This window comes from Capsicum annuum, chromosome 4 (assembly GCF_002878395.1).
Source record: "Capsicum annuum cultivar UCD-10X-F1 chromosome 4, UCD10Xv1.1, whole genome shotgun sequence".
Lineage (NCBI taxonomy): Eukaryota > Viridiplantae > Streptophyta > Magnoliopsida > Solanales > Solanaceae > Capsicum > Capsicum annuum.
The window spans coordinates 5305031-5330172 of NC_061114.1; the positions used below are offsets into that span (position 1 = coordinate 5305031).

Sequence of the window (25142 nt, forward strand, 5' to 3'; positions counted from 1 at the left end):
ACCCCACTAGGTGGGAATATACTGGGTTTATTGTTGTTGTTGATCTGAAAATTAAGGATTCAAATCTCCTATAAAAATAATAATTCTATTCTTTTTTTGATCGCCGCCCAAAGTGGAATCTTTATTTTGAGAGAATCCAAAGTAAATCATAAATGCAGCCAAGTGCTCCTTCACTACTTCTTTCATCCCAAATTATTCATTAAGATAATACATAAATTAAAAAAAATAATTAATAATATATCTAATTTATTATAGTATTTTTATTAAATAATATTTATAATTTAATTTTAAAAAAATAATAATTAATATAAAGGGTAAAATATAAAAAAAAATTATTTTATCTTGATCAATAAAAAAAAAAGAAAAAAAGAAATCCTTATTTTGAACCGGGATCTATCGAAAACAACCTTTCTACTTCTCCGAAGATAGTGGTATAAACTACATATATCTTACCTTCCTCAGATCCCATTGTATAAAAATATATTAAGTTTATTGTTGTTGATCAATAAAATAAATAAATAAAATAAAATATCAAATTAAGAAATTTGAAACGAAGAAAGTATTATTTTCTATTATAATAATAAAGAGTCAAAAGAATTATTGAAGCTATAAAGAAAAGGACAATATTTTAATGTGACAACTTACACTTGTTCAACAACCCATAACCTACTCATCCACTTTTGTGGGTCCCACATTCATCCTTATCCATATTTCTTTCCTCTATCCACTCCCACTTTTGCTCTCTCCCATCCCTTTTTTTTCCATTATAAAAATATTTTTTTTAAAATAATTATTTTTTTCGTTGTATTTATGTGAGGTAGTTTGACTTATCGAAAGAATTTTAAAATTTATGATTTAAAATAAGTTATATATATATATATATATATATATATTATGTAATTATAAATTATTTTAAGTAAAATAAGTATTTTAAAATTGAATTATTATTAAATAGAGAAATGTGTTATTATTATTGATATTTATTAAAAAAGAAAAGTAAGTCGTATAAATCAGGAGGAGATGAGTGATTATTTCTTAATAATATATATTTTTTTATGATACTTGATTAATTCAATTTTTTTAAATTATTTGAAGTTCATGTTTTTAATATCTTAGTTTATAATTTTATTTAAATCGAGGGTTTTTAAAAAATAACTATTCTATCTTCAAAGAACAGAGGTAAAATATGCCTACATATTACTATTTTTAAACGTGACTTTGTAGGATTTTATTATGGTGTTGCTGTTAATCTTTTTTACTTATAAATAACAAATTTATTTAATTATGTGTTATCGTATATTTCAAGAATTAAAATAAAAATTTATCCATTATTCACTTGCTTGATTTTCAAATCTTTGAAATAGGAAATGAAAAAATATTGTAAAATTTTTTAACTGAAAAAAGAGAAATTAACTAAAGATTAGGCGATATATTAGCATCAAAGCTCTATAAATATGTCCAAAGGGTATTTTCTTTTTGTAATATATTGTCTTGTTAATAAATTAATAAATAAAATTAAGAGTTAAATTAAATATTTGAAGAAACAAAAATGGTGTTAGATGGTTGGGATGATGTTATGGCTGGGCCCCACCCTACAATTGGAAAGGGCCTTTCTGTCAATATTTTTGGTAATACTTTTCACTTTGATTATTTCATGTATTTTATTTTATTTGATTTGAGTATATATTTTAGATATTGTTGATTAATCTGATGTTTATCAGAAATAACTTTTTTGTCTCATTTTTAAGATAGAAATATGAATCACATATATTTTATCATGTTTATATTTTACTTTATAAAAATACATTATTCAATGATGCATGTCTGTTGTGGTAGAATATATAGTACTCCATTATTTGATTTGAGTTCCGATCGGTGATACCGATTAATTGCTTTCTTTTAAGGATTTTTATGATCTTTTGTGATGGATCTAGCGTAAAATGAGTTTGAAGTCAAAACTATGGAAAACAAATATCAAATATAGAGTGAAAAGTAAAACGAAAGGAGAAAATATTTGCATGTATTCAGAATTTAGACGCAATCAATTTGAATTAGAAGAGTGAATTTTTGAAGGTAAACAAGAAGTTTTAAATATAGTGATGATTGATGAACGTTTGAATTTTATTCAAATTAATTTTGAATAATTTTGATTTTTGAATCGAAAAAATTACAATCCAAATAAATTTAGATTGGATTGAAGTTGTTAAGTTCGACTATGGATCAATCATTTTGAATATCTTGGATTCATAATTTTAAAAACATGATTTTTAAAATGATGTATGATAAAAAAATGTAATAATTAATATGAAATGAAAGGAATTAAAACATTTCTTTAGTAATTTTAGAAGTGAAAAATCCTTTTTAAGAAGTACGTCAAAATTAAAAATATAGTCTTTTAACATCTGTCAATGTTTAAGTATAAGCATATGTAATTATATTATATGGTTAGAAGGTAGAAAATAAGGACAAAATAGTTAAATGCCGTTCACAAATTTACTTCATATGGAGAGTAATTTTATTATTTTAATAATATATATGATGTAATAAAAATCGAGAAAAGGGTCAAAAACATACTTAAAATATGAATTTAAAATATGAATTTTCTATCTGATCTCTAATTTTTAACTTGAATTATCATCTATTATTTATTGTCTAGTATTTACCGACACACATCTTAATTATTAGTTGCTTATTTTTCTTATTTAAAATATTACTATCACTCAGGTAGAACAAATAATGATTAATAATTGAAGTGTATTTAAGAAAATATATAATTAATAATAATTCAGGTCAAAAATTCACACATAATATTTATATATGAACCTCATACTTCAAATATATACATTCTTAAAATTTTTCATCTGATATTTGATATTCTCATTAAAACTCAATTAATTCAAATTCATGCCGAATATAATTCATTCAAAAATAACTTTCTATCGAGATCTTTTTATACTTAGGACTTAAATTCGAAATGTTAAATATATATTTTCAATCTTTAACTTTAAAATAATACTTAATAATTCCACATCAAATTAGGAATATATTATTATCACTTATATAATTTGAACAATCTTTTCCTCCTAACCAAAAAATACAAACTAAAAGTTAAATATAAAATTAAAATTAAGTTAAGCTCAAATTTTATTAAAAGATATTATCTTTATCCACTATACCAAAAGACCTCATGCTGACTCCAATATGGGAAATAGTAATATTCCATCTGGAAACATTTATATAAATCCATGAAGATATTTACACACAGTACACCAAACTCTATTTATTCTAGACAAGCAAACATTTTCCATTTTACTATATAGTTTAAAGAAAAAAAAAAAAAAAAAGAGAAGTAAAGGAAGATGGTGTTAATTGAAAAGTTTTGGGATGATGTTAGGGCTGGACCTCAACCAGGCAAAGGCCTTGGCAAACTGAGAAAGTCCATTACTTTAATTCAACCTCATGGTACATTTTTTTTTTTTTTAATAAAAAGAAATTATAATATATGATCATTTTTTTTATTTATTATATTTATAGAGGATACAGATTAGAACAGAGGTATAGGATTTTGTGTGTAGTTGTATTTGTAGTTATAGTGTTATGCATGTTGTTTTGCAGGTTTTTGTTCGTGATGTTTTGATTTTGTTAGTGATTTTAATTAGATAATTTATAGTATTAATCTCACTTTATGAAAATATACCAAGTATGTTGCTGTTGTTGTTATATTGGTGTCTGTTGTTTGTTGTTTGCTTTTATATTTTTGTTATATTTGTTATCCTTATTGAGACGAGGTCTATCGAAAACAATCTATCTGCTTCATCTAAGAGAAAGCGGTATGGACTGCATATACTCTACACCCTTCAGATCTCACTTTGTAAAAATATACTGAATATGTTGTTGTTGTTGTTATATTGGTGTTTGTTCTAAGCCGGGGTCTATAGAAGAAAACCTCTTTACTTTACCTGAGGTAGTGGTATGAACTGTGTATACTTTATTCTATTCAGAACTTTACTTTGTGAGAGTATGCTGAATATGTTGTTGTAGTTGTTATATTTGTGGATCAAGTTAGAATACTTTATTTCTTCAGGTTATTTATTATTGTTATGATAGAATATAATTCAAGATTTAGTGTTAGCGAGTTTCAGAATATATAAATTTGTTTTTTTTTGGGTGAAGATAAGGCGTGTTGAGCAGGAAGAGGATAGTGAAATGTTATTTGTTAAACTCGATAGGAAAATCGATTTTGTCATTTTCAAGAAATTTATTTTGTCAGAATTTATTTTTTCTAAAACTTTAGAGTTTAGACTAATTGAACATAGAAAAATCGAAAACATCATTTTGATTCACTTCATTGATAATTAGATCGATATTTTCGGTGCACGATGGAGATGCTCTTATTATGGGTAAATATCTCAATATATTTTTTTTTGTGATATATCTATATATAGTTTGAATAGAAAGTACTAGATTCAGTTGGATCAATAATATAAGTATTGAATATGCTTTTGATATAGCTAGAGAATTGCATAGTGGCAAGGCGGAGTCACCTTTAGCATCAGAAGGTTCGGCCGAATTTCTTTGACAAAAAATAATATTATTTATATTTGATTAATTTTTTTTTTTATGTATATATAATTAACGTTGAAATTCCTTTAATTTTTTTTTTTTTGTTTACTTTTAAACTCTCTTGGTAAAAATTCTTACTCCGTAACTGTTAATAGATGGATAGATTTTGTATTAATTAACAGGTTCAATTGAACACAATATCAACTCAAAACATATACATATACTAGGATATTGGCGTAACGCACCAAACAGATAGGATATTGGCGTAACGCACCAAACAGATTGTACTAGGAGTATATGTTTTTGGTTTAGGAAACACACATACTTGTGTTCTTTTTCTTAGTTAATTTTTTTTTTTCTTGGTGTTCTTTTGGGTTATGGTTTTAGGTGGTGAAGGGGAAGGACCAAACAAGAACTATCAAAGGTCTCTGTCTATGACGGGTTCGGGCTCAGGGAGCCCGATAACACCAGGAACCCCGATGACTCCAAACAGTCGTTCGCCAACGGCGAACGTATGGAGGAGTGTGTTCGACCCAGGAAGCAACATTGCCACCAAGAGAATTGGTGCTGAGGTTTTTGACAAACCTTCTCACCCCAATGCTCCCACTGTTTATGACTGGTAAAACTTACGATCATTTTTTTTTTTTATTCATTATTCTTTTTATTATCGAAGCGATTTATTGAGGCCTGTTCAGAATGTCCATACAGATGCTTTAAAGTAGTTGCTAGAAGTACTGCAAGAGCATTTCCTATCTAGGCAAACAAACCAAGCGGGAAAAAGTCAGCAATCATGCTGACATACCCAAAAAGAAAATAGAATTTTTTGATTTTGTATTTCACATAACTGACAGACTCGCGCTAGTTGTGTGAAGCTTTTTTTTGTCTCATTCAAGTAAGTGAAACTAAAATCTTACATTTTTAGGTCCATATTCATTGGGCCTCACTTATTTGTGAGGTAAAAAGAAATCTCGTCGGTTGTGTATGAGACGCAAAATAATTTTTTCAGAAGAAAATTGAAAATCGAAATTTTTGATTTTTGATTTTGTGTTTCACATAACATTAGTTGTGTCAATCTTTTTTTGTCTCACACAAGTAGGTGAGACCGGAATCTTACATTTTTAGGTCCGAGTTCATTGGGCCTCACTTATTTGTGAGATAAAAAGAAGTCTCGTCATTTGTGTGAGATGCAAAATATTTTTTTCAGAAGAAAATTAAAAATCAAAACTTTTGATTTTTGATTTGTGTTTCACATAACATTAGTTGTGTGAACTTTTTTTTCTCTCACACAAGTAGGCGAGACCGAAATCATACGTTTTTAGGTCCACGTCCATTGGTCATGTATCACTTATGAGATAAAAAAGCCTGTCAACTGTGTGAGATGCGAAATATTTTTTTGTTTTTGAAAAAACTTTAGGGAATACATGAGAATGATGAACATGATGGACTTGTATTTTACGTAATGATAATATACTTATAAATGATGATATAAAGTTGATTTATAACACTAGGTATTTTTTCGTAACTAATTTGATATGATAAATTAGAAAAGTAGAATAATAATCTACTATATAATCTACAATACAGATATTTTTAGGTTAATATACGCTTTTCATTAACCTATAATCGACTCAGAGAAATTTTCAGTATTATTAATTAGTTTATATATCGAATTAAATTCTTAATTTAATGGCAGGCTTTACAGTGGCAATACCAGGTCCAAGCATCAGTGAGAAATTAAAAATTCTGGATTTTGGATCGTGACAAATAAGTATTTCAATAACGTTACATGTAAATAAACGTATTTTCCTTTTAATTGACGTGTTATTTTCTATAATGCTACAGGAACATGGAGATTAATTAATAAACTTTAATCCTATGTTTTCTGTTGATGCATTATTATTATTATAAGTATTAGTATTAACTAGTAGTACTAATTAATATATGTGTAATTAGGTTTTGATGAAAGCCAACTTGAGTATATTAAGTGGCTTTACTAGTTGCTGCTACTTCTACTATTATACCATAATTAGTAGTAGTATATTAGTGTTATAGTGTTGTTTTGTTATGTATTTTGGACAATAACAATAATAATAATAATAATAATAATGTTTAGTAGTTTGATGTGTATTTTTGTTATTTTCATTGTCCAAGTGCTTATCTATATATCTTTTTATATTTGATTATTTAAAATTCGATGAATAATGAGTTACGTTGCTTGTCTTTTTAAAGTATATGTAGATTTTTTTTTCTTTTTGAATTTGGTTAAAATGGATTATGATTTGTTATGTTCGGACAGAATAAATAACATCACAAACAAAAGAAAATAAGAAGAAGACACATAGATTTACGTGGAGATTTTTAACGGAAAAAATCACGGGTAGATACGGAGAAATTTACTATAATGGAGGGGAGTACAATGAGGAGACGAAGTCTTAAACCTTTTAAAACAGCCCATTAAATCGCATTTATATAATACATGCGTACAAATAAATTTTAAGTCTAAAAACATACAGGTTGCATCGCGAATTTTTCAAGATTGGATCAAACAGAATTTGGGTCATAAATTTTAACATAATTGACTTGAAATTTGGTGAATTCATTAGAAATTGTTCGGTGATTAATATTATCGCTTTGTCATGACTTAACTTTATTTATTTTGATGTTTTGGAATTTGGGATTGTGAAGTACGAATACTTGAATTTTGTGTTTTCACGTATATTAGTACATGTTGATTTTTCTGAATTTGATTGACGTATTTCGATTAGTGTTACATTTGACGAGTCCATAAGAAGTGATTTGGTGATCGATATTCGTCACTTCACCACGATTAACGTTATTAATTATTTGGCATTTTAGGGTCATGAAATACAAATTTATAAATTTGATCATTTTTTTTGTGTGTATTAATATATGTTGATTTTTGTAAATTTGATCGAAGGAGTTTGATTGACATAAAATTTAATGGATCCATCAGAAATAACCTCGTGATTACATAAATATTTAACCTTTTTTAAAATTAGAATTGCCAAATGTAACATAAATATTTTTTTATTTTTTTATTAGAATTACTATATGTAGCCAGCTATATGTTAGATGAAATACACAAATAACTAATTTTCAGGTCATAATTGATATCATAAAGTTCCAATTTAACCAATGACAACTTCATAACATTATCATAAAATTTTAGAAACTAGATAATAATGATTATTTTTTAAAATAAAATTTGAAAAATAGCTCGTGAACGTTATTTCTACGTACATGCATCTAAACTTATTGGGCTCAAATGTGCATAAGCATATTGGGCTATCCTTTTTTGGTTAATTAGTGGGAAAAAAAAATTTTCAAAGTCAAAATGTTTCATCGATTTCAATTTGTTTATCTGAATTTGTATATTACACGATACAATATAATACAACATTAAAAATAAAGAGTGAAATATAATGTTCATCAAAATAACAGTGTACATGATTTTACATGATGCAATACAATACAACGTTAAAAACGAAGAATGAAATATATTATTCATCAAAATAACAGTGTACATGATATTATACAAATACGATACAAAATACGTTACGAAATAATACGTACCAAGCCATTTTTGACCCCCTTTCTTCAATTTTTCGTCATCATTTTCTTTTTTCTTTCTACCTGTATGATCTTCAATGTAATCCTCGGTATTTTTAATTTATATCATCATCCCATAATTTACCAACAATATTTTCTTTCAACCTTGTAATTGTGTAATAAATTACTGTTTAGTAACATTGTGAAACGATAAGAAAATGAAGAATGAAATATAATATTCATCAAAATAGCATTACACGATACAACACAATATAATATTAAAAACGAAGAATAAAGAATGAAATGTAATATCCATTAAAATAACAGTATACACAATATTATATGATACAATACAATGTTAAAAACGAAGAATGAAATATAATATCCGTCAAATTTACAGTGTACATGATATTATACAATACGATACAAATACGTTACGAAACAATACGTACCAAACCATTTTTGACACCCTTTTTTCAATGTTTCTTATCATTTTCTTTTTTCTTTCTACTAGTATGATCTTCAATATAATCCTCAGTATTTTTAATTTATATTATCATCCCATAATTTACCAACTACATTTTATTTTAACCTTGTAATTGTGCAATAAATTACTGTTTAGTAACATTATGAAACGATAAGAAAATGAAGAATGGAATATAATATTCATAAAAATAAAGAGCGTACATGATATCACACGATACAATACAATACAACGTTAAAAACGATACAATACAATACAACGTTAAAAACGAAGAATGAAATATAATATCCATCAAAATAACAGCGTACACGATATTATAGATACAATACAATATTAAAAAAGAAGAATGAAATATAATATCCATCAAAATAACAGTGCACACGATATTATACGATACAATACAATATTAAAAACGAAGAATGAAGAATGAAATGTAATATCCATTAAAATTACAGTGTACACGATACGATACAATACAACATTAAAAACGAAGAATGAAATATAATATCCATCAAATTTACGATGTACATGATATTATACAATACGATACAACTACGTTACGAAACCATTTTTGACCCCCTTTTTTCAATTTTTCTTGTCATCATTTTCTTTTTTCTTTCTACCAGTATGTTCTTCAATATATAATCCTCATTATTTTTAATTTATATCGTCATTCTATAATTTACCAACAATATTTTCTTTCAACGTTGTAATTGTGCAATAAATTACTGTTTAATAACATTATGAAACGATAGAAAAATGAAGAATGAAATATAATATTCACCAAAATAACAGTGTACATGATAATATTACACGATACGATAAAATACAACATTAAAAATGAAAAACGAAATACGATATTCATCAAAATAATAATGTACACAATATTATACAATACGATACAAATACGTTATGAAACAATACGTACAAAACAAAATATAATATTCATCAAAATAACAACGCACATAATATTATACAATATGATACAAATATATTATAGAGAAAATACATCAAATCACCCCTAACTTGTCTGCATAACTTACTTTAAACCCTTAACTTGACAGGTAATTATTTACCCCCTTAACAACTTTATGCTGAATTAATTCGACCCCTAAAGCTGACGTGGCAAAAACAAAAAATAAAAAGCGCGTAAGTCTCATTTTTTTGAAATAATGGGCCCACTTTTCCTTCTTCCTCGCCTCTCCAGTTTAACCCCAAAATTTTCAACTCCGGCACCCATATCCACCATAAACAGTCTCATCTTTGCTCCAACGTACTACTAATTCTCTCATAAGTATTTGTCTTTGTCCTGATTTCTTCCTCCAAAGAAAATAGAAAAATGCATATATTTCTTGCAATCAAAAGCTTAGCATTTTTCCATGTAATATTCAGTTCAAGAATCACCCAATTAGAGTATCTCCTGCACCAACATATCTGCCTCAAACTTGTTTTTCAAGATTTATTGATGGACCCAGATACCATTGTTACGTTTTGGCTAAAGCCGAAGACAAAGTCAGAGAAAATTCGAAGGTAAAGTAGCTGATTTTTATCACTTTAAGCATTTTGGATGAAATGAAACTTACTGGAGGGGAATGATTGTAGTTGATTTATATGTTCAAATTTAACTATTTTGGGATTCGGATGTAGTTGATTCATCCATTGATTTGAATTTCAATATTCAAGATTTATGTTGGTCTTTCTATTTTCGATGCTTTGGTATTTTTAGCCAATATTTACAGTCAAAGTTTTTAATTTGATTATCTTTGTAAATATAAAAAATTGGAATGATATTGAAATTGAAGTCTCTCATTTATCTTTGTGGATATATGAAAAATAGAAATGAAATTGAAATTGGAGGAAAGTATTAGCGGAGGTCGAAAGACATGGTGTTAATGGTGGTAGATTTAAAATACATAGAAGAGGAGGTTTGAGGAAGAAAGTGAGTTTTTCTTTTAATTTTTATTATATAACATTAGGCAATATTTTTTTTTATGTAGCAGTGATGTGGCAGTGATGTGGTAATGATGTGGCGCGTGTGTAATGCACCTCCTTCAGTGAGAGTGGTAGTGTATTTTTGGAGTGGTATATAATTCACTATAAAACTGTTAAGGGAGTAAATAATTACCCATAAAGTTAAGGATCTAAAGTAAATTATGCGAAAAAGTTCATGGATAATTTGATGTATTTTCTCTATATTATATAATATGAAATGATACGTACCAAACCATTTTCTACCCTTTTTTTTTTCAATTTTTCTTGTCATCATTTTTTTTCTTATTTCTACAAGTATGATCTTCAATATTTATATCATCATCCCATAGTTTACCAACAACATTTTCTTTAAACGTTGTAATTGTGACATTGTGAAATGATAAAAAAACGAATGAAATATAATGTTCACCAAAATAACAGTACATAGTATTATACAATACAATACAACGTTAAAATAAAGAACGAAATATAATATTCATCAAAATAACAACGTAGATGATATTATTATCCAATATGATACAGATACATTACGAACGATACAAATACATTATAAAACAATACATATCAAACCATTTTCTCGCCCCTTTTTTTCAATATATTATTATACAATACGATATAAATACATCATAAAACAATACGTACCAAACTATTTTATACCCCTTTTTTCAATTTTTTTTTTGTCATCATATCTTCAATATAATCTTCAAAAATATTTATATCATCATCCTAAAATTTCCCTACATTTTCTTTCAACATTGTAATTGTGACATTATGAAACGATAAAAAACGAATGCAATATAATGTTGATCAAAATAACAGTACATGATATTATATAATACAACACAACTTTAAAAATGATGAATAAAATATAATATTCATCAAAATAACACCATACATATAATATTATTATCCAATGCGATACAAATTATAATACGTACCAAACCATTTTCTAGCCCCTTTTTTCAATATTTCTTATCATTTTCTTTCTTCTTTCTACCAGTATGATCTTCAATATTATTTATATCATCATTATTATCCCATAATTTACCAACAACATTTTCTTTAATCTTGTTCGTTTTCTCTTTAGCATTACCCCATATATTCTTCATTTTTTCCCTAGTCTTTTTTACTTCATCTATAGTTTCATGTACCAATTCACTTGTTTTCTCTGATTTCTTCTTTGATTCATCGATCTTCCTCGCGGTTTTTGCCATCGATTCTTCCATGCTTCGTTTAGTTTTCTCCGTCATCTCGAGGATTCTATCTCCTGCATCGTCTATGGTTCGATCGTCGTTGAAACCTTTATCATAGTCTGGGTTTCTTTTGTGTTCAGCTGATGCATGGTACCCCTACAGCAACATAAATGTACATGGACAAGAATAGCATCAACTAAAAAAAAAAAAAATTGCAAGAACAATAATCCCCCGTTCTGATAAGTGGAGAAGTCAGAATTTTCGCTAAAGAAATTCAAAATCGGAAAAAATTAAGCTCACAAACTAACCAAAGGAGGTTCAACATCAACTATATATATACATAAAAAATGATTTTAACCATGTATAAATAATATAATTTTCCATCGAAGGAAGTTCGAATGTACCCCTAGCCATAAGGTTGTTCCGCCCTTGATCCTGACAACAACAACAACGATAACATGTCCAGTGTAATTTCAGCACGGGCAGCTTAAGCATATTGGTGTCCTAAGACAAAAATCAAACGGAGACCTTAAATTTTTAAGAAAAAATATCTTTGTTTTACTAAATCTATTTTCAGAATTATATAATCGATTTTTTCTAATTATTCTTTTTAAAGTAATAATATAATTAATGCATTTAATCTTTCTTGAGACATAATATTTCAGATATATGAACTTCTAATAATTCTTTCCTCTTATATAAAAAATTTAATTTTTCTATAAATAATTAATATATATATATATTTTAAAATCTATAGTATATTATCTTAAAAAATGAGGCCCCCTAAGGCGGCTGCCTATTTTTTTTTTAAGGTAAATTCGCCCCTGAATTTCAGACGTGGAGTTTGAGAAGGGTAGAGTGCACACAAATCTTATATTTGCCTCGTATTGCCTCGTAGAGATAATAAGAAGTTGTTTCAAAGCAAATGATATTTGGTTAAATTCGAAAAAATTTCAACCTATTAAACTTGCTATTTTAGATTGAACAACAAACTTTCGTACATACATATGTCATGTCACGTTTAAATCATAAGTTTCAAAAGTTTCTTATTCTACCACAATTTATTTGTTACTGAATTCAAAATCAACACTCATACCTAGAGACATGGGCTGGCCCAACCCAACTAACTCTAGTGGGCATAGAGACATGGGCTGGCCCAACCCAACCAATTCTAGTGGGCATAGAAACATGGGCTGGCCCATTCAAAATAAACACTCATACCTAGAGACATGGGCTGGCCCAACCCAACTAACTAGTGGGCATAGAGACATGGGCTGGCCCTACCCAACCAATTCTAGTGGGCATATAGATATGGGCTGACCCAACCCAATCCTAATGGGCTAGAGCATTAAAGGGATTAGGATGGGCTAGCCTTTTTGAATTTTGCCCTTAACTAAATAGCATTTAAAATAGCAGCCCAACCCATCCCTAAGCGGGCCACGAGTTTACTCTTAGAAAAAAAAACAAAAAAAAAACATGATAAACAAAAATATGATAAGTACCAGACAATCACAAACTTTTATGCTTCCACTTTAATATGTCACCTACTGGGTTTTAAAATGTTATAACCATTTTACTTTTATCTTTAGTTGTCATTAGCTCGTAACATTTACTATAATAAGCAAAGAAAGGATGATTAACTGCCAATTCAATAGGGAAATTCTAATATGGTTAAGATAATAAATACATATATACACAAAGTATCTACAAGCACTACGATCATAACAGAAAGCAGTACGATCATAACATGAGAGACTAAATTTACAAATCAGAATGTTAGCATTAAGCAAAGACAAGAAGTACTAATAACTAACTTTTTGAAGTTCACGACTAAAAGCCACTTACCAGTTATTTCAAACAGCTAATTAGAAAAGATCGATAAAATCCTAATTCATAAGAAATAAATGGCTTAACTTAAAAATATTTAATAATTATTTTTAATGTGCGTCGGTCAAGTGAGACCGAACTTATAAAGCTCGTTCCTAACGAGCTAAGAAACTTGGCCCAATCCCACTTAATATCCTAAAACTATCCGAAACAGTGCACAAATACCCTCCCACTAATTTTTGGTTAAAAATATCCCTCCGTTAAATTTTTTTCTAAAAAACACCTCTAACGGAATAAGACCAAGATCAAGTACGCCACGTGGACAAAAAGTCACGTGCCCAATCCACATCAGTGTCCACGTGAAAAATCACCCATTTAATCCGTTCTTGTTGTTATTGTCCATGTTCATACTAATAATATAAATTTGTTCTAAATATGTTATTGTATTTCATGTCTATCTTAAGACTATATCATATTAAAAGGAGAAAATGTGCAAAAAAATTACCTGTACTTTATCTATATTTGCACTTACTGTGAACTTTGCAATCCTATGACCCCTAAACTTTTCTTTAAATTGAAATGACATATATCTGTCCACTTGAATCACTTATTTAGTGATCCAAAAGACGGTGATTCACATGAAATCTTTCAACAAATAATTATTCCTCTTAATTTTAACTTTTACTATTGAAACCCCCACCGTGATAATATAATTATCACACGATTATTATATAATTAGAAGTTAAAACATAATTAAGAGAAATAATTATTTGTTGAAAGATCGAAATTCAATATGCACAACTGCTAGTTTAGACAAAATACAGAAATTTTTCGGATTATTATCCCAAATTAAAAAGCGGAGGAACTATTTTAATCAGCAGCCACAGATCATAAAAAGGAAGAATTTATTATAAGGTACCTTGTAATAATTAGGTGAAGAGAAAAAGCAAAGAGGGTAGACATTGTTCCTGAGGAAGACTGAATTTGCTATGCCTTTTTTGATGATTAATATACCTGCTGCCATCTTATTGCTGCCCAAAATAACCACAATTTTTTTTGAGTTGTTAAAGAAATGAAGAATTGTTGTTCCAATGGCAGTATGGCTTTAATTTGATAAGAATATAGTTGGAAAATGGTCAAGAGCTGGGGGAATATCGGTGGCTTAGCACAAGTATGACACGTTTGTTAGTATATAGTGGTACTTTTACCTACCAAATCTAGATCTTTCTCACAACGTTCCACGTTGAGATCAATTCAGCAGTTATTCATAGGTTAAAAAAAAAAGTGTATCAAATAATATATTAATAAACTTAACACATGTGTTACTCAAATAGACCTCTATGATTTCGAGGAGCTACCTTATTTGGAAGTTATTTAAAGAATAAATTACATTAAAAAAAGAATATATGTATTAACTCTTAGGGGCCGTTTGATGTGAGGTACTGAGATAAATTATTTTGGGATAAAGTAATAGTTTTGGAATAAACTTTTTAATATATCGTTTGGTTTGATAATACTTGGGATAACTTATCCCGAGGTTAATAATTTTTTCGGGATAAGTTATACCACATATTTGGTGGTATAAGTTATCCCACCTTAATTTATTCCGAAATAAATTATAAAATAACAAAAATATCCCCAAATCCATTACAAACATATTTCTCCAATCTTTTTCATCATCTCTAATTATTGCTTTTGAAATTGAAAAAAGATTATTGATATCTACTTGATTATCTAAAGCGCGTTATTTATGACAAATTAAAAAGACCAAAATATCTTAGTTTGGAACGACGAAAATATATGACTAATAAAAATTAACCTCTTATTAATTAAACTTTGCATTTCTTTTTCATCCTATTGCTTGTGAATTTTATAAACTTAAACGCTATTTTCTTATATAAAAAATCAAAATGCAAAATTAATAAATTAAAAATTAAAATATGTTAGATTCATACATAATAAGGATCAAAACTAGGTACTATAATTAAAATGGAATTCAACATCAACTTTTTCCTTCCAAGTGTTATTTTTTGTGAATTGATAACACAAAAAGTTCTTACTACACAATGAAAAGATTAATTAAAGTAAGTAAATTTTATAATAATAATTACCATTCACTAGTAATATGTAAAATATTTTAGCAGCTACAAAGACTTTGCCTAATTTTAATACACATTATCGTTTCACAATCGACTCTATTGGTCAATTACATATTTTAAATTAAATAGTTTTTTAATAACTTGAAAATTGATATTGTATATATCAATTAAAATGAATTTTAATATTCTATATTATATGAGTAATACGTGTTTAAATGAAGTGACATAAACAACAAATCTTCTTTTACTTTAACAAAGCCAAGTTGGAAGTTTTTAATTCAAACTAAATAAGATGTAGTAAGTTTTTTTTTTTTAAAACACACACGGTATAATCATGGGAAGACACATGCAAAAAAAAATAAAGCTAAATAAGATGAAAGTTTTATTTTTAAAATACACACAATATAATCATGAAAATGCACACACAAAAAAATTAAGCTAAATAAGATAAAAGTTTTATTTTTAAGAATAAATATTTAAAGCTTGAAAACAAATATATATAAACAAAAAAGAAATTAAATAAGATGGGGGTATTTTGGTAATCAATTACTTTTTTTTTAGAAATTATACCATACATATTACTTTGAAAACAACAAACCAAACACTCAATAAAAAATAATTCCAGCATAACTAATCCCAGTATAACTTATCCCATCATAACTTATCCCAACATAACTAATCTCAGCATAACTACATTCCCAGCCAAACGACCCCTTATTGTTATTAATACTTTTATAGGCTCGAGAGACTTTCGTAACTCCCCTTTGAGCTCAGTTCCACACAATTATATACCCAACATTCCTCTTGAGTTTTGCCAATGTAGAACTTCTTTTCCTAAGTTGGGGTGGTGCATACACTCCCTTATGGACTTAACGTCCTCGCTAAGGTTTGCCTCGCCAAATGAGATTTGCCTGGACTCAGGTTAAGGTTTGCCCCGCCTTACTGGAATTTCTATACACCCAATTTGAACTTTAGCCCACATCGACAGGGATGACACAGGAACGACTCTGATATTATTCTTGTCACGACCTAAGCCATAGATTCAACGTCCATGCGGGCCTGAGCCAAAAGCGGACAATATCACTAATAAGTTGGGGAGTTACATGTAACTTGGATAACTAATAAATGATAGACCTTGGTATTAATAATGCAATGGACTTTAATGCATGTATTAGCATGAGTAAAGGCACAATAGTCCTCTTCGACTAGTTCATATATTTACTTTTGAACCCCTCAATGAAAATCTTGGTTCCACCACTGATGTCATTCATGAAATGCCTCTTGATTTGAATTGCACATCCATCACATTGTCTTTTATTTGAAGTCTTGCCCGAATATCGATGATACTTGTTGAGTACGACGTAAAGGTGCTTGGCCTTGCGCGAAAATATTATGTTTTCCATTGTGTGTCTTACGTCAAGCCCTTCCTCAAGGCCTTGACCACTGCAAATAGTGGAAGCTTTAGTGCATGAAGCTACTTGTTGGACATCGTTACTTTACTCTGGAGAGACAAGAAAAGATAAAAAATCGATTAGCAGCACAACAACAAGAACATACCCAATGTAGTCCCACAAAGTGGGGCCTGAGGAGGGTAATGTGTATGCAGTTCATACCACTATCTCAAATGAAGTAGAGAGGCTATTTCCGATAAACCCTCGGCTCAGGACAGATAACGGTATAACAAACAAAAAACATAAAAGCACACAACAAAATGGGATAACACACTGCTAGCTAATACAAAAAACAAGACAACCACAAGATAATAGTACAACTATCTATTTATAATCATAGATATCACCGAGATACCACAAAAAAGAAACTTTAGGTGCAAATAAAAACAAAGCACTCTTCCGTACTGTTACGGGCGAACTTCTACCCACTAACCCTTTATTCTAATCCGCATTCTCTACACCTTTCTATAAAAAACACAATACAAAAGGATTAAGAAACCTTATAGAAAAGATGATGCAACCATCAATATTTGACTAAACAAATTAGCATGAATCGACTATACCGCTACCTCAAATTCATCATTTGTACATTATAAAGTTTCAAGACATTTCATATATCATCTGTATGGACCGTTTAAGACCACAAGATTCAACATTTCTCTTTACGTTCTTATACACTGTGTCAAGTCAATGTAAGAAAAATAAATTGAAACGGAGAAAGTATTACTTCCGTGTGTACTACTTCCCTAGCTTCTTTCCGTGTATGTTTGCTTAACCTATATGCTATTTAAGGAGAAGACAATAACAACAACAAAACCAATATATGTTGGGTTCAAGGTATATGAAAGGTGTGAATGAAAAATGGAGGGACACACCCTTTGAGAAAAAAAGACATTGTTTTGGAAAAGGTGTGACTAATTCAGATAGTTGTGTCTATTCAGAAAAAGACACACTGATTTATGAAATGGCATGCCTGTGCGGAAAAGATACACTGTTTGGATGAATAGACATGATTTTTTAGGGAAGGTTACACTTTCTAAGTGAACCATTGCCACTTTTCAGAAGAGTCATGTTATTGCTATATAAACCTGTTTTCATCCACAGGTTTAGACATGAAAAATTTTCAGAAAACAAAAACTCTTCTGGTCTTTACAAATATTCTGTGTGATCATTCAAAACGTTCTATAAGTTCGAAGAATCTGCCTATTTAAGTTACCGCTATAGTCGGATTGAAGGCCATTTTATCCTTGGAGGAAGATTCCATAACCTCGGGTACAGTAGAAAAATTATTCCTTAAGGAAAGTCCGTGAATTCGGATGACTTGGCCACTTCTATTTCATCTTTATTTCTGAAAAATAAAATACACCTCTTATAAAGATCGCTTTGATCGTGGGTTGAGGGTATTGTCTATACTTCATTGTGTTCTTGTTCTTAAACTTGAACTAGTTGAAGTTGTTGTTTCTAGTATACAGATTTTTGTACCCATGGAGGGAAAAATAACAATCTTAAGGAATAATTTTTTACAGAATCTGTATTGCTTGTTTTTGGAGATTAAAGTTTAAGCTTTCTACTCCGCTTGAATTTAACTAGTAATTAGAAGACATAAAATCTTCATCACAAGTTAAGGTTCACTCGGTTGGTGATTCAAAGTAATAAAAACTTTATCGTTAACTAAAAACGAAGAAGTGTTTCAAGTTATTTAACTTTATAAATAATATTCAAAAAAAATACTAAGTTTTCTTTCTTGTGGTGACAGGGAAAATGACAACTGAAAGTCAAATGCATGATGTGGCTACGACTGTGGGGGCAAACAATATTGCTTCATCAAGCCGCACAAATGCTCCGCCAACAATGGCACCGGCGGAGAAGCCCGAAAAATTTTCGGGCATTGACTTCAAGCGGTGGTAACAAAAGATGTTCTTTTACCTCACCACTTTATGTCTACAATGGTTCACTAGCAAAGACGCTCCTGAGGTTCCCGAGGGAACCTCGGACAAAGACCGCTTCGTTATTGTAGAAGCTTGGAAACATTCAGACTTCCTTTGCAGGAATTATATTTTGAGTGGTCTCCAAGACAACCTTTACAATATTTATAGTGGATCCAAAACATCAAAGGAACTATAGGGGGAACTTGAATGAAAATATAAGACGGAGGATGCGGGAATTAAGAAACTCCTTGTTGCACAGTTCCTGGACTTCAAAATGATTGATAGCAAATATGTTGTATCTCAAGTATAGGAGTTTCAAGTCATCATACATGATCTCCTAGCAGAAGGTATATCTTTGAAAAATACCTTAGTTTAACAAATTAAAAATATTTTTAATACTCACATAAACTGTTTTGTAGGTTTAATTGTGACTGATGCTTTCCAAGTAGCAGCGATAGTTGAGAAGCTACCACCTTTGTGGAAAGACTTCAAAAACTACTTAAAGTATAAACACAAGGAGATGACTGTTGAAGATCTTATTGTCCGACTTCATATTAAAGAGGATAATAAAGCTGCCGAGAGAAGGTCAAAAGGGAATTCTGCAATTAATGGAGCACATATTGTGGAAGATGACCAGAACAATTCCAAGAAAAGAAAGAAAACTGAACAAGGAAGCAACCAACCCAAGAAAAAGTTCAAGGGTAAATGTTTCAATTGTGGCAAGATTGGCCACAAGTCCATGGATTGTCGTGCCCCGAAGAAAGGCAAAAAGAAGGATCAAGCAAATATGCTTGAGTCCAATGAAGAATATGATGATTTGTGTGCTATGTTATTAGAATGCAACTTGGTGGGGAATCCTCGTGAGTGGTGGATGGATTCTGGTGCCACCCGCCACATGTGTGCCAACAAAGAGTTATTTTCTTCATTCGCTCCATCTCAAGTAGAAGAAATGATCTACATGACTAACTCCGCTATTGCTAAGGTGGAAGGAACAGGAAAAATATGCTTGAAAATAACTTCGGGAAAGGTATTGACACTTAATAATGTCTTGTATGTTCCGGAGTTACGTAGAAGTTTGATTTCTGTTTCACTTCTAGACAAGAACGAATTCAAAAGTGTAACCGTTTCTGAAAAAATTGTAGTTAGCAAAGGAGAAATGTATGTAGGAAAAGGCTATCTCACGGAAGGCCTTTATAGATGAATGTAATGACTGTTGAAATAAATAAAAGTTCAAATTCTTCTTACTTGCTTGAGTCTTATAATTTATGGCATGAACGTTTAGGCCATGTTACTTACAAAACGTTACGAAAACTGATTAACTTAGAAGTTTTGCTAAACTTTGAGTGCAATAAATCAAAGTGACAAATATGTGTAGAATCGGAGTATGCAAAACATCCTTATAAGTATGTTGAAAGGAATTTCAATCCCTTAGATTTAATACACACTGACATTTGTGATATGAAGTCAACACCATCCTGTAGTGGGGAAAAGTATTTCATAACTTTATTGACGATTGCAATAGATACTGTTATGTCTATTTGCTGAATAGTAAGGATAAAGCAATAGATGCGTTCAAGCAACGTAAAACAGAAGTTGAAAATTAGTTAGATAAAAAGATAAAAATAATAAAAAGTGATAGGGGCGGTAAATATGAATCTCCCTTCGTTGAAATATGTGTAGAGAATGGAATCGTTCATCAAACTACTGCCCCATATTCACTTCAATCTAATGGAATTACGAAAAGAAAAAACTGAACTTTGAAGGAAATGGTAAATGCATTACTTATCAGTTCTGGTTTACCGCAAAACTTATGGGGGGAGGCTATCCTTACAGCCAATCGTATACTCAATAGAGTTCCCCATAGTAAGACACAATCCATTCCTTATGAAAAATGAAAAGGAAGGAAACCCAACTTGAAATATTTTAAAGTTTGGGGGTTTCTAGCAAAGTTCCAAATTCCTATGCCCAAAAGGGTTAAAATAGGATCTAAGATGGTGGATTGAGTGTTCATAGGATATGCTAAAAGTAGTAAGGAATGTCAATTTTTGGTTCATAAATCTGAACATTCGGATATTAATAAAAACACGGTAATTGAATTAGACAATGCTGGATTTTTTGAAAACATTTATCCGTATAAAAATAGACATGAACAGTCTAGTAGGGGATCTAAACGATCTCATGATGAACCAATTGAGAATGAACATAATGAAGAAAATCCAAGACGTAGCATACGTCAAAGAACGTCTACTTCGTTTGGATCAGACTTTGTGACATTTCTTTTGGAGAATGAGCCTCAAACATTTAAGAAAGCGATGACATCTTTGAATTCATCCTTTTGGAAGGAGACAGTCAACAGTGAGATAGATTCAATCTTAAGCAATCATACATGGGAATTGGTTGATCTTTCTCCCGAAAATAAATCTTTAGGTTCCAAATGGATCTTTAAAAGGAAGATGAAAGTGGATGGCACCGTTGACAAGTATAAGGCAAGACTGGTAGTAAAAGGCTTCAAACAGAAAGAAGGCCTTGATTACTTCAATACATACTCGCCAGTAACAAAGATAACATCGATTCGAATATTAATTTCCTTGGCTGTAGTATATGGACTTGAGATACATCAAATGGATGTGAAGACCACTTTTTTAAATGGAGAATTAGAGGAAGAAATATACATGGAACAACCTGAGGGTTTTCTGGTTCCAAGAAAAAAAAATAAGGTGTGTAAACTTATTAAGTCATTGTATGGACTAAAGCAAGCACCTAAACAATGACATGCGAAGTTTGACCAAACTATATTGGCAAACAGATTCAAAATAAATGAATGTGATAAATGTGTTTATATTAAAGACACTCCAAATCACCAAGTCATTGTATGTCTATATGTGGATGATATGTTGATCATCAGCAGAGATATTTCTGACATAAATGGAAGCAAATGAATACTCGAGAGCAAGTTTAAAATGAAAGGCCTTGGAGCTACAGATGTGATCTTAGGTATAAGAATCCATCGAACTCCACAAGGGTTGTCATTGTCACAGTCGTATTATATCGAAAAGATACTTGATCCCTGAGATAGTACGAGTGGGTTTTAGGGTGGAAAGAAAGGAAGGTTGCTGCTTATCTGGTTCATGGGGAGTGACAGGATCTCTGGAGTCAGTTTTTCCAGGTAGGATGAGCCTATTACATGGAAAAGGGTTACCACCCAGACATTTTAGCCATAGCTCGCTAGGCCCTAACGCAGACATTCCTTGACCAGAAGGGCAAGGTAGCTGGGGTCCTGGATGTAAAGAGTAACCTGTCGCCCCTCCACTTGGGCATGAAGTGGGATTGATTGGTTGGAGAGGCAGACTTCCAACCATGAGGCAGGAATATGATCCAATGGTAAGGCCTCTGTGATCAGAGTGATCATGTTGGAGTTTAGTGGAGAGTCCATGCTGTTCTTCTTGAGAGGTATAGTTGACCTCTATGTTATCATAAGGAGATCTATTAAGGAAAGAAAGCTGAGGGGCTTGGGCATTGGTAATGACATTTCATTAAATGCAATGTCTACATGATGAATAGTGTCCATCACATCACCCTGAGAATCGAAAAGGTCTCCGATGGGTGTGTGTGAATTTCCAGCTCTAAACTCATGATTGTCTGAGCCGAGCTAGATTTTATGGGGCCCATCAATTTTCTTTTTCTTTTTATTATTCCCTACTTCTAAGGGAAATAAACTGTTTAAATTAGAAGATGAACTGGGCCTGTTCGGGTTAAAGGAGGTAGTGGGTCTCTTGGGATCAGAAGAATTGAGTCCTGTCTTATTAGGGAGATAGGCCATGGGGGAGTCCATGTAAACTTCAGTGTCAAAGTTTAGGCCTGCCTCAAGAGGGGGAGAAACTGGGGGTTCCAGTTGTTTGCCCAATTCGACCTTGCCCCGAGGTGGACCAGATTGCTTGGTTTTCCCTAGCTTGACTCCGCCATCGCCGCTAAGGTGAGAAGGGGACTTACCTGTTGCCATCAGATCGCTCCTACCGTCCTTGGTATGATTCTGATTATGGACTGGATCTTCCTTGGTATTTGGGTTCTTTTTTTTTCCTTTTTTGAAAGGACACAAGGTGCCATTCAGTCTTTGTACTTGACTTAGGTGTCGCTCCGGGTTGGTTTGATCGATGAGGGTTTTCCAGGAGTGACAGTTGGAGGAAGCGTGGCCTAAGTGTCCACACGATGTGCATAGAATCCCATTCCCTTCGTATTCGATGTATTGGTGGTGGCCTCCAATATTGATGAAGGCCATGACGGGGATGCCCAATTGAATTTGGATGCATAGCCTGGCATAGAGACCCCGCAGTGTGGCGGAGGTGCATGTATCGATCTTTAGTAGTTTCCCAATTCTCCTCCTCACCCTTTGGAAAATTTTGGAATCATAGAATTCGATGGGGAGTTGAGAAAAGCGTAGCCAGATTACTGTTGAATCTACTTTTGTCTTGTTGGGGACGAAATCAGGTTACCATTTCCTCACCGAAATGAAGGTGCCATCTAAACCACGAATATCAATACTTAAAAAGTTTGAACACAAAGAACATTATAAATTGCAATAACAAAAAATTTAAAATAATAACATATATTGGGCCCGTTTTGGCACGGGCCTTCAATATCTAGTTCTTACTATGTAGAAGCGCGAGTGGGAGCTGCTGGAAGTAGGCAACTGATGATCGACATGCCTTCTTCTAGCTGCCTGCTTGTTCTGTGATTTTACTATATTGCCCCCTAATTAATTATTATATGACATTTACGTGTTAGAAAATTAATAAAGTTGAATTTTAATAAAAGTAAAACAGATATTTATGACATGTCTTCAACAACTCCAACCGTAATTTTACTATATCGCCCCTAAGTAATTATTATAAGTCATCTAAGTATTAAAAATTAATAATATTTTATAAATGTGGTAAAATAAACATAAAGTGATCAATTAACTCTAGATTATCACATTTACGTATTAGAAAATTAATAAAATTTTGATTTTAAAAAAAAAGTAAAATAGATATTTATGACTTGTCTGTTTCAGTTGTTTCAACCGTAATTTTACTATATCACCGTTAAGTAATTATTATAAGTCATGTAAGTATTAAAAAATTAATAATATTTAATAAAAAAATAAAATAAAATTCTTGATATTTTAAATTAATTTGACACCTTACAAGTATTTTTTGTCTTTTTACTATGTTTTTAAAAAAGCAATAAACTTGCCTTTATTCCGTTGATAACCGCCAAATGAGAAAACATTCCAACTGAATATTAACCCGCCCAAACCCCCTCTTTCATTTTATCTGTTTTCATTCTACAATGTCTGCTAGAGGTTCTTCTTCTGTAATGGCAGATGAACTTCCACAGAAGGCCCTACAACTTCTTAATTCTCCAGATTACTACTTCATTCAAAAATTTCTTACAGATATGGAAGAGTCCCAAGATAAAATGACATTGTACGAATATTGTGTAGAAAATCATCCATATGAATTGTTTTTGAAGCTATCAGAGCACCTCCTACATTCTCCTGGAAATACCCTTGAAATCAAATCTAAATGCGCTGATCTCATTCATTCTCTTCTTGATTCTCCCAGTGATTCATGCAGCATATGGAGATCCTCCACCGACATCGTCAAAGATCAGCTTAAAAGCAGGATTCTTGATATTCTTGAAGGAGATAACCCGGTTAAGGTTTGCGAATTGATGTGGAAGACAGCATCTCAAATTTTCAGCTGTATTATTGCTGAGAAACAGGGAGAGTGGCAGGGTATGCTCAGATTCTTTTTCGACTCTCTGTTTTCGGGTCCATTGTACATTCAAGATTGTGCGCTATCGTTTTTTTGGATTTGCCCAAATGTATGGGCAATGAACTGAGACACTATTTTCCACAACTCAAATCAACATTGTCGGAAAAGTTTTATCAATCCGAAGGAATGAGCAAATTTCTTGCCTTATGTGCATTAGTTAATCTTGTTCAACATATGTCAATTGACTATTATTCTCAATTTTCTGACCTATTACTGCCA

General features: G+C 30.8%; 2 protein-coding genes across 5 annotated transcripts; one reads left to right on the plus strand and one right to left on the minus strand.

The window, feature by feature from the left end:
• The first annotated feature begins 1470 nt into the window (after positions 1-1470).
• On the plus strand, positions 1471-6678 carry LOC107868349 (dormancy-associated protein 1). Of its 4 annotated transcripts, none has more exons than XM_016715021.2 (4): positions 1483-1628; positions 4512-4559; positions 4951-5182; positions 6257-6678. In XM_016715021.2, the coding sequence occupies exons 1-4, from the start codon at positions 1550-1552 to the stop codon at positions 6291-6293; spliced, it is 396 nt and encodes a 131-aa protein (XP_016570507.1). In that variant the 5' UTR covers positions 1483-1549; the 3' UTR covers positions 6294-6678. The 4 variants fall into 4 exon arrangements, with proteins under 4 accessions (XP_016570510.1, XP_016570507.1, XP_016570509.1 ...); XM_016715020.2 differs by lacking the exon at positions 1483-1628 and adding an exon at positions 3262-3462; XM_016715024.2 differs by lacking the exon at positions 4512-4559 and having other exon boundaries at positions 1471-1628.
• A 4727-nt stretch (positions 6679-11405) lies between these two features.
• LOC107868348 lies at positions 11406-14929 on the minus strand. Its single transcript, XM_016715019.2, has 2 exons — positions 14549-14929; positions 11406-11958 (listed from the first exon to the last, which is right to left on the minus strand). The coding sequence occupies exons 1-2, from the start codon at positions 14651-14653 to the stop codon at positions 11572-11574; spliced, it is 492 nt and encodes a 163-aa protein (XP_016570505.1). The 5' UTR covers positions 14654-14929; the 3' UTR covers positions 11406-11571.
• Between the last annotated feature and the right edge of the window lie 10213 nt (positions 14930-25142).

What these genes read in the sequence shown, in the direction of transcription:
- LOC107868348 (XM_016715019.2), bottom strand. Translation starts at nt 14,653, where the DNA reads ATGGCAGCAGGTATATTAATCATCAAAAAAGGCATAGCAAATTCAGTC. An exon ending in CTTCACCTAATTATTACAAG is followed by an intron (nt 11,959 to 14,548) that starts GTACCTTATAAT and finishes ATGTTGCTGTAG; the next exon opens with GGGTACCATGCATCAGCTGA.
- LOC107868349 (XM_016715020.2), top strand. Translation starts at nt 3,360, where the DNA reads ATGGTGTTAATTGAAAAGTTTTGGGATGATGTTAGGGCTGGACCTCAA. An exon ending in TACTTTAATTCAACCTCATG is followed by an intron (nt 3,463 to 4,511) that starts GTACATTTTTTT and finishes CTTTTGATATAG; the next exon opens with CTAGAGAATTGCATAGTGGC. An exon ending in GCTCCCACTGTTTATGACTG is followed by an intron (nt 5,183 to 6,256) that starts GTAAAACTTACG and finishes ATTTAATGGCAG; the next exon opens with GCTTTACAGTGGCAATACCA.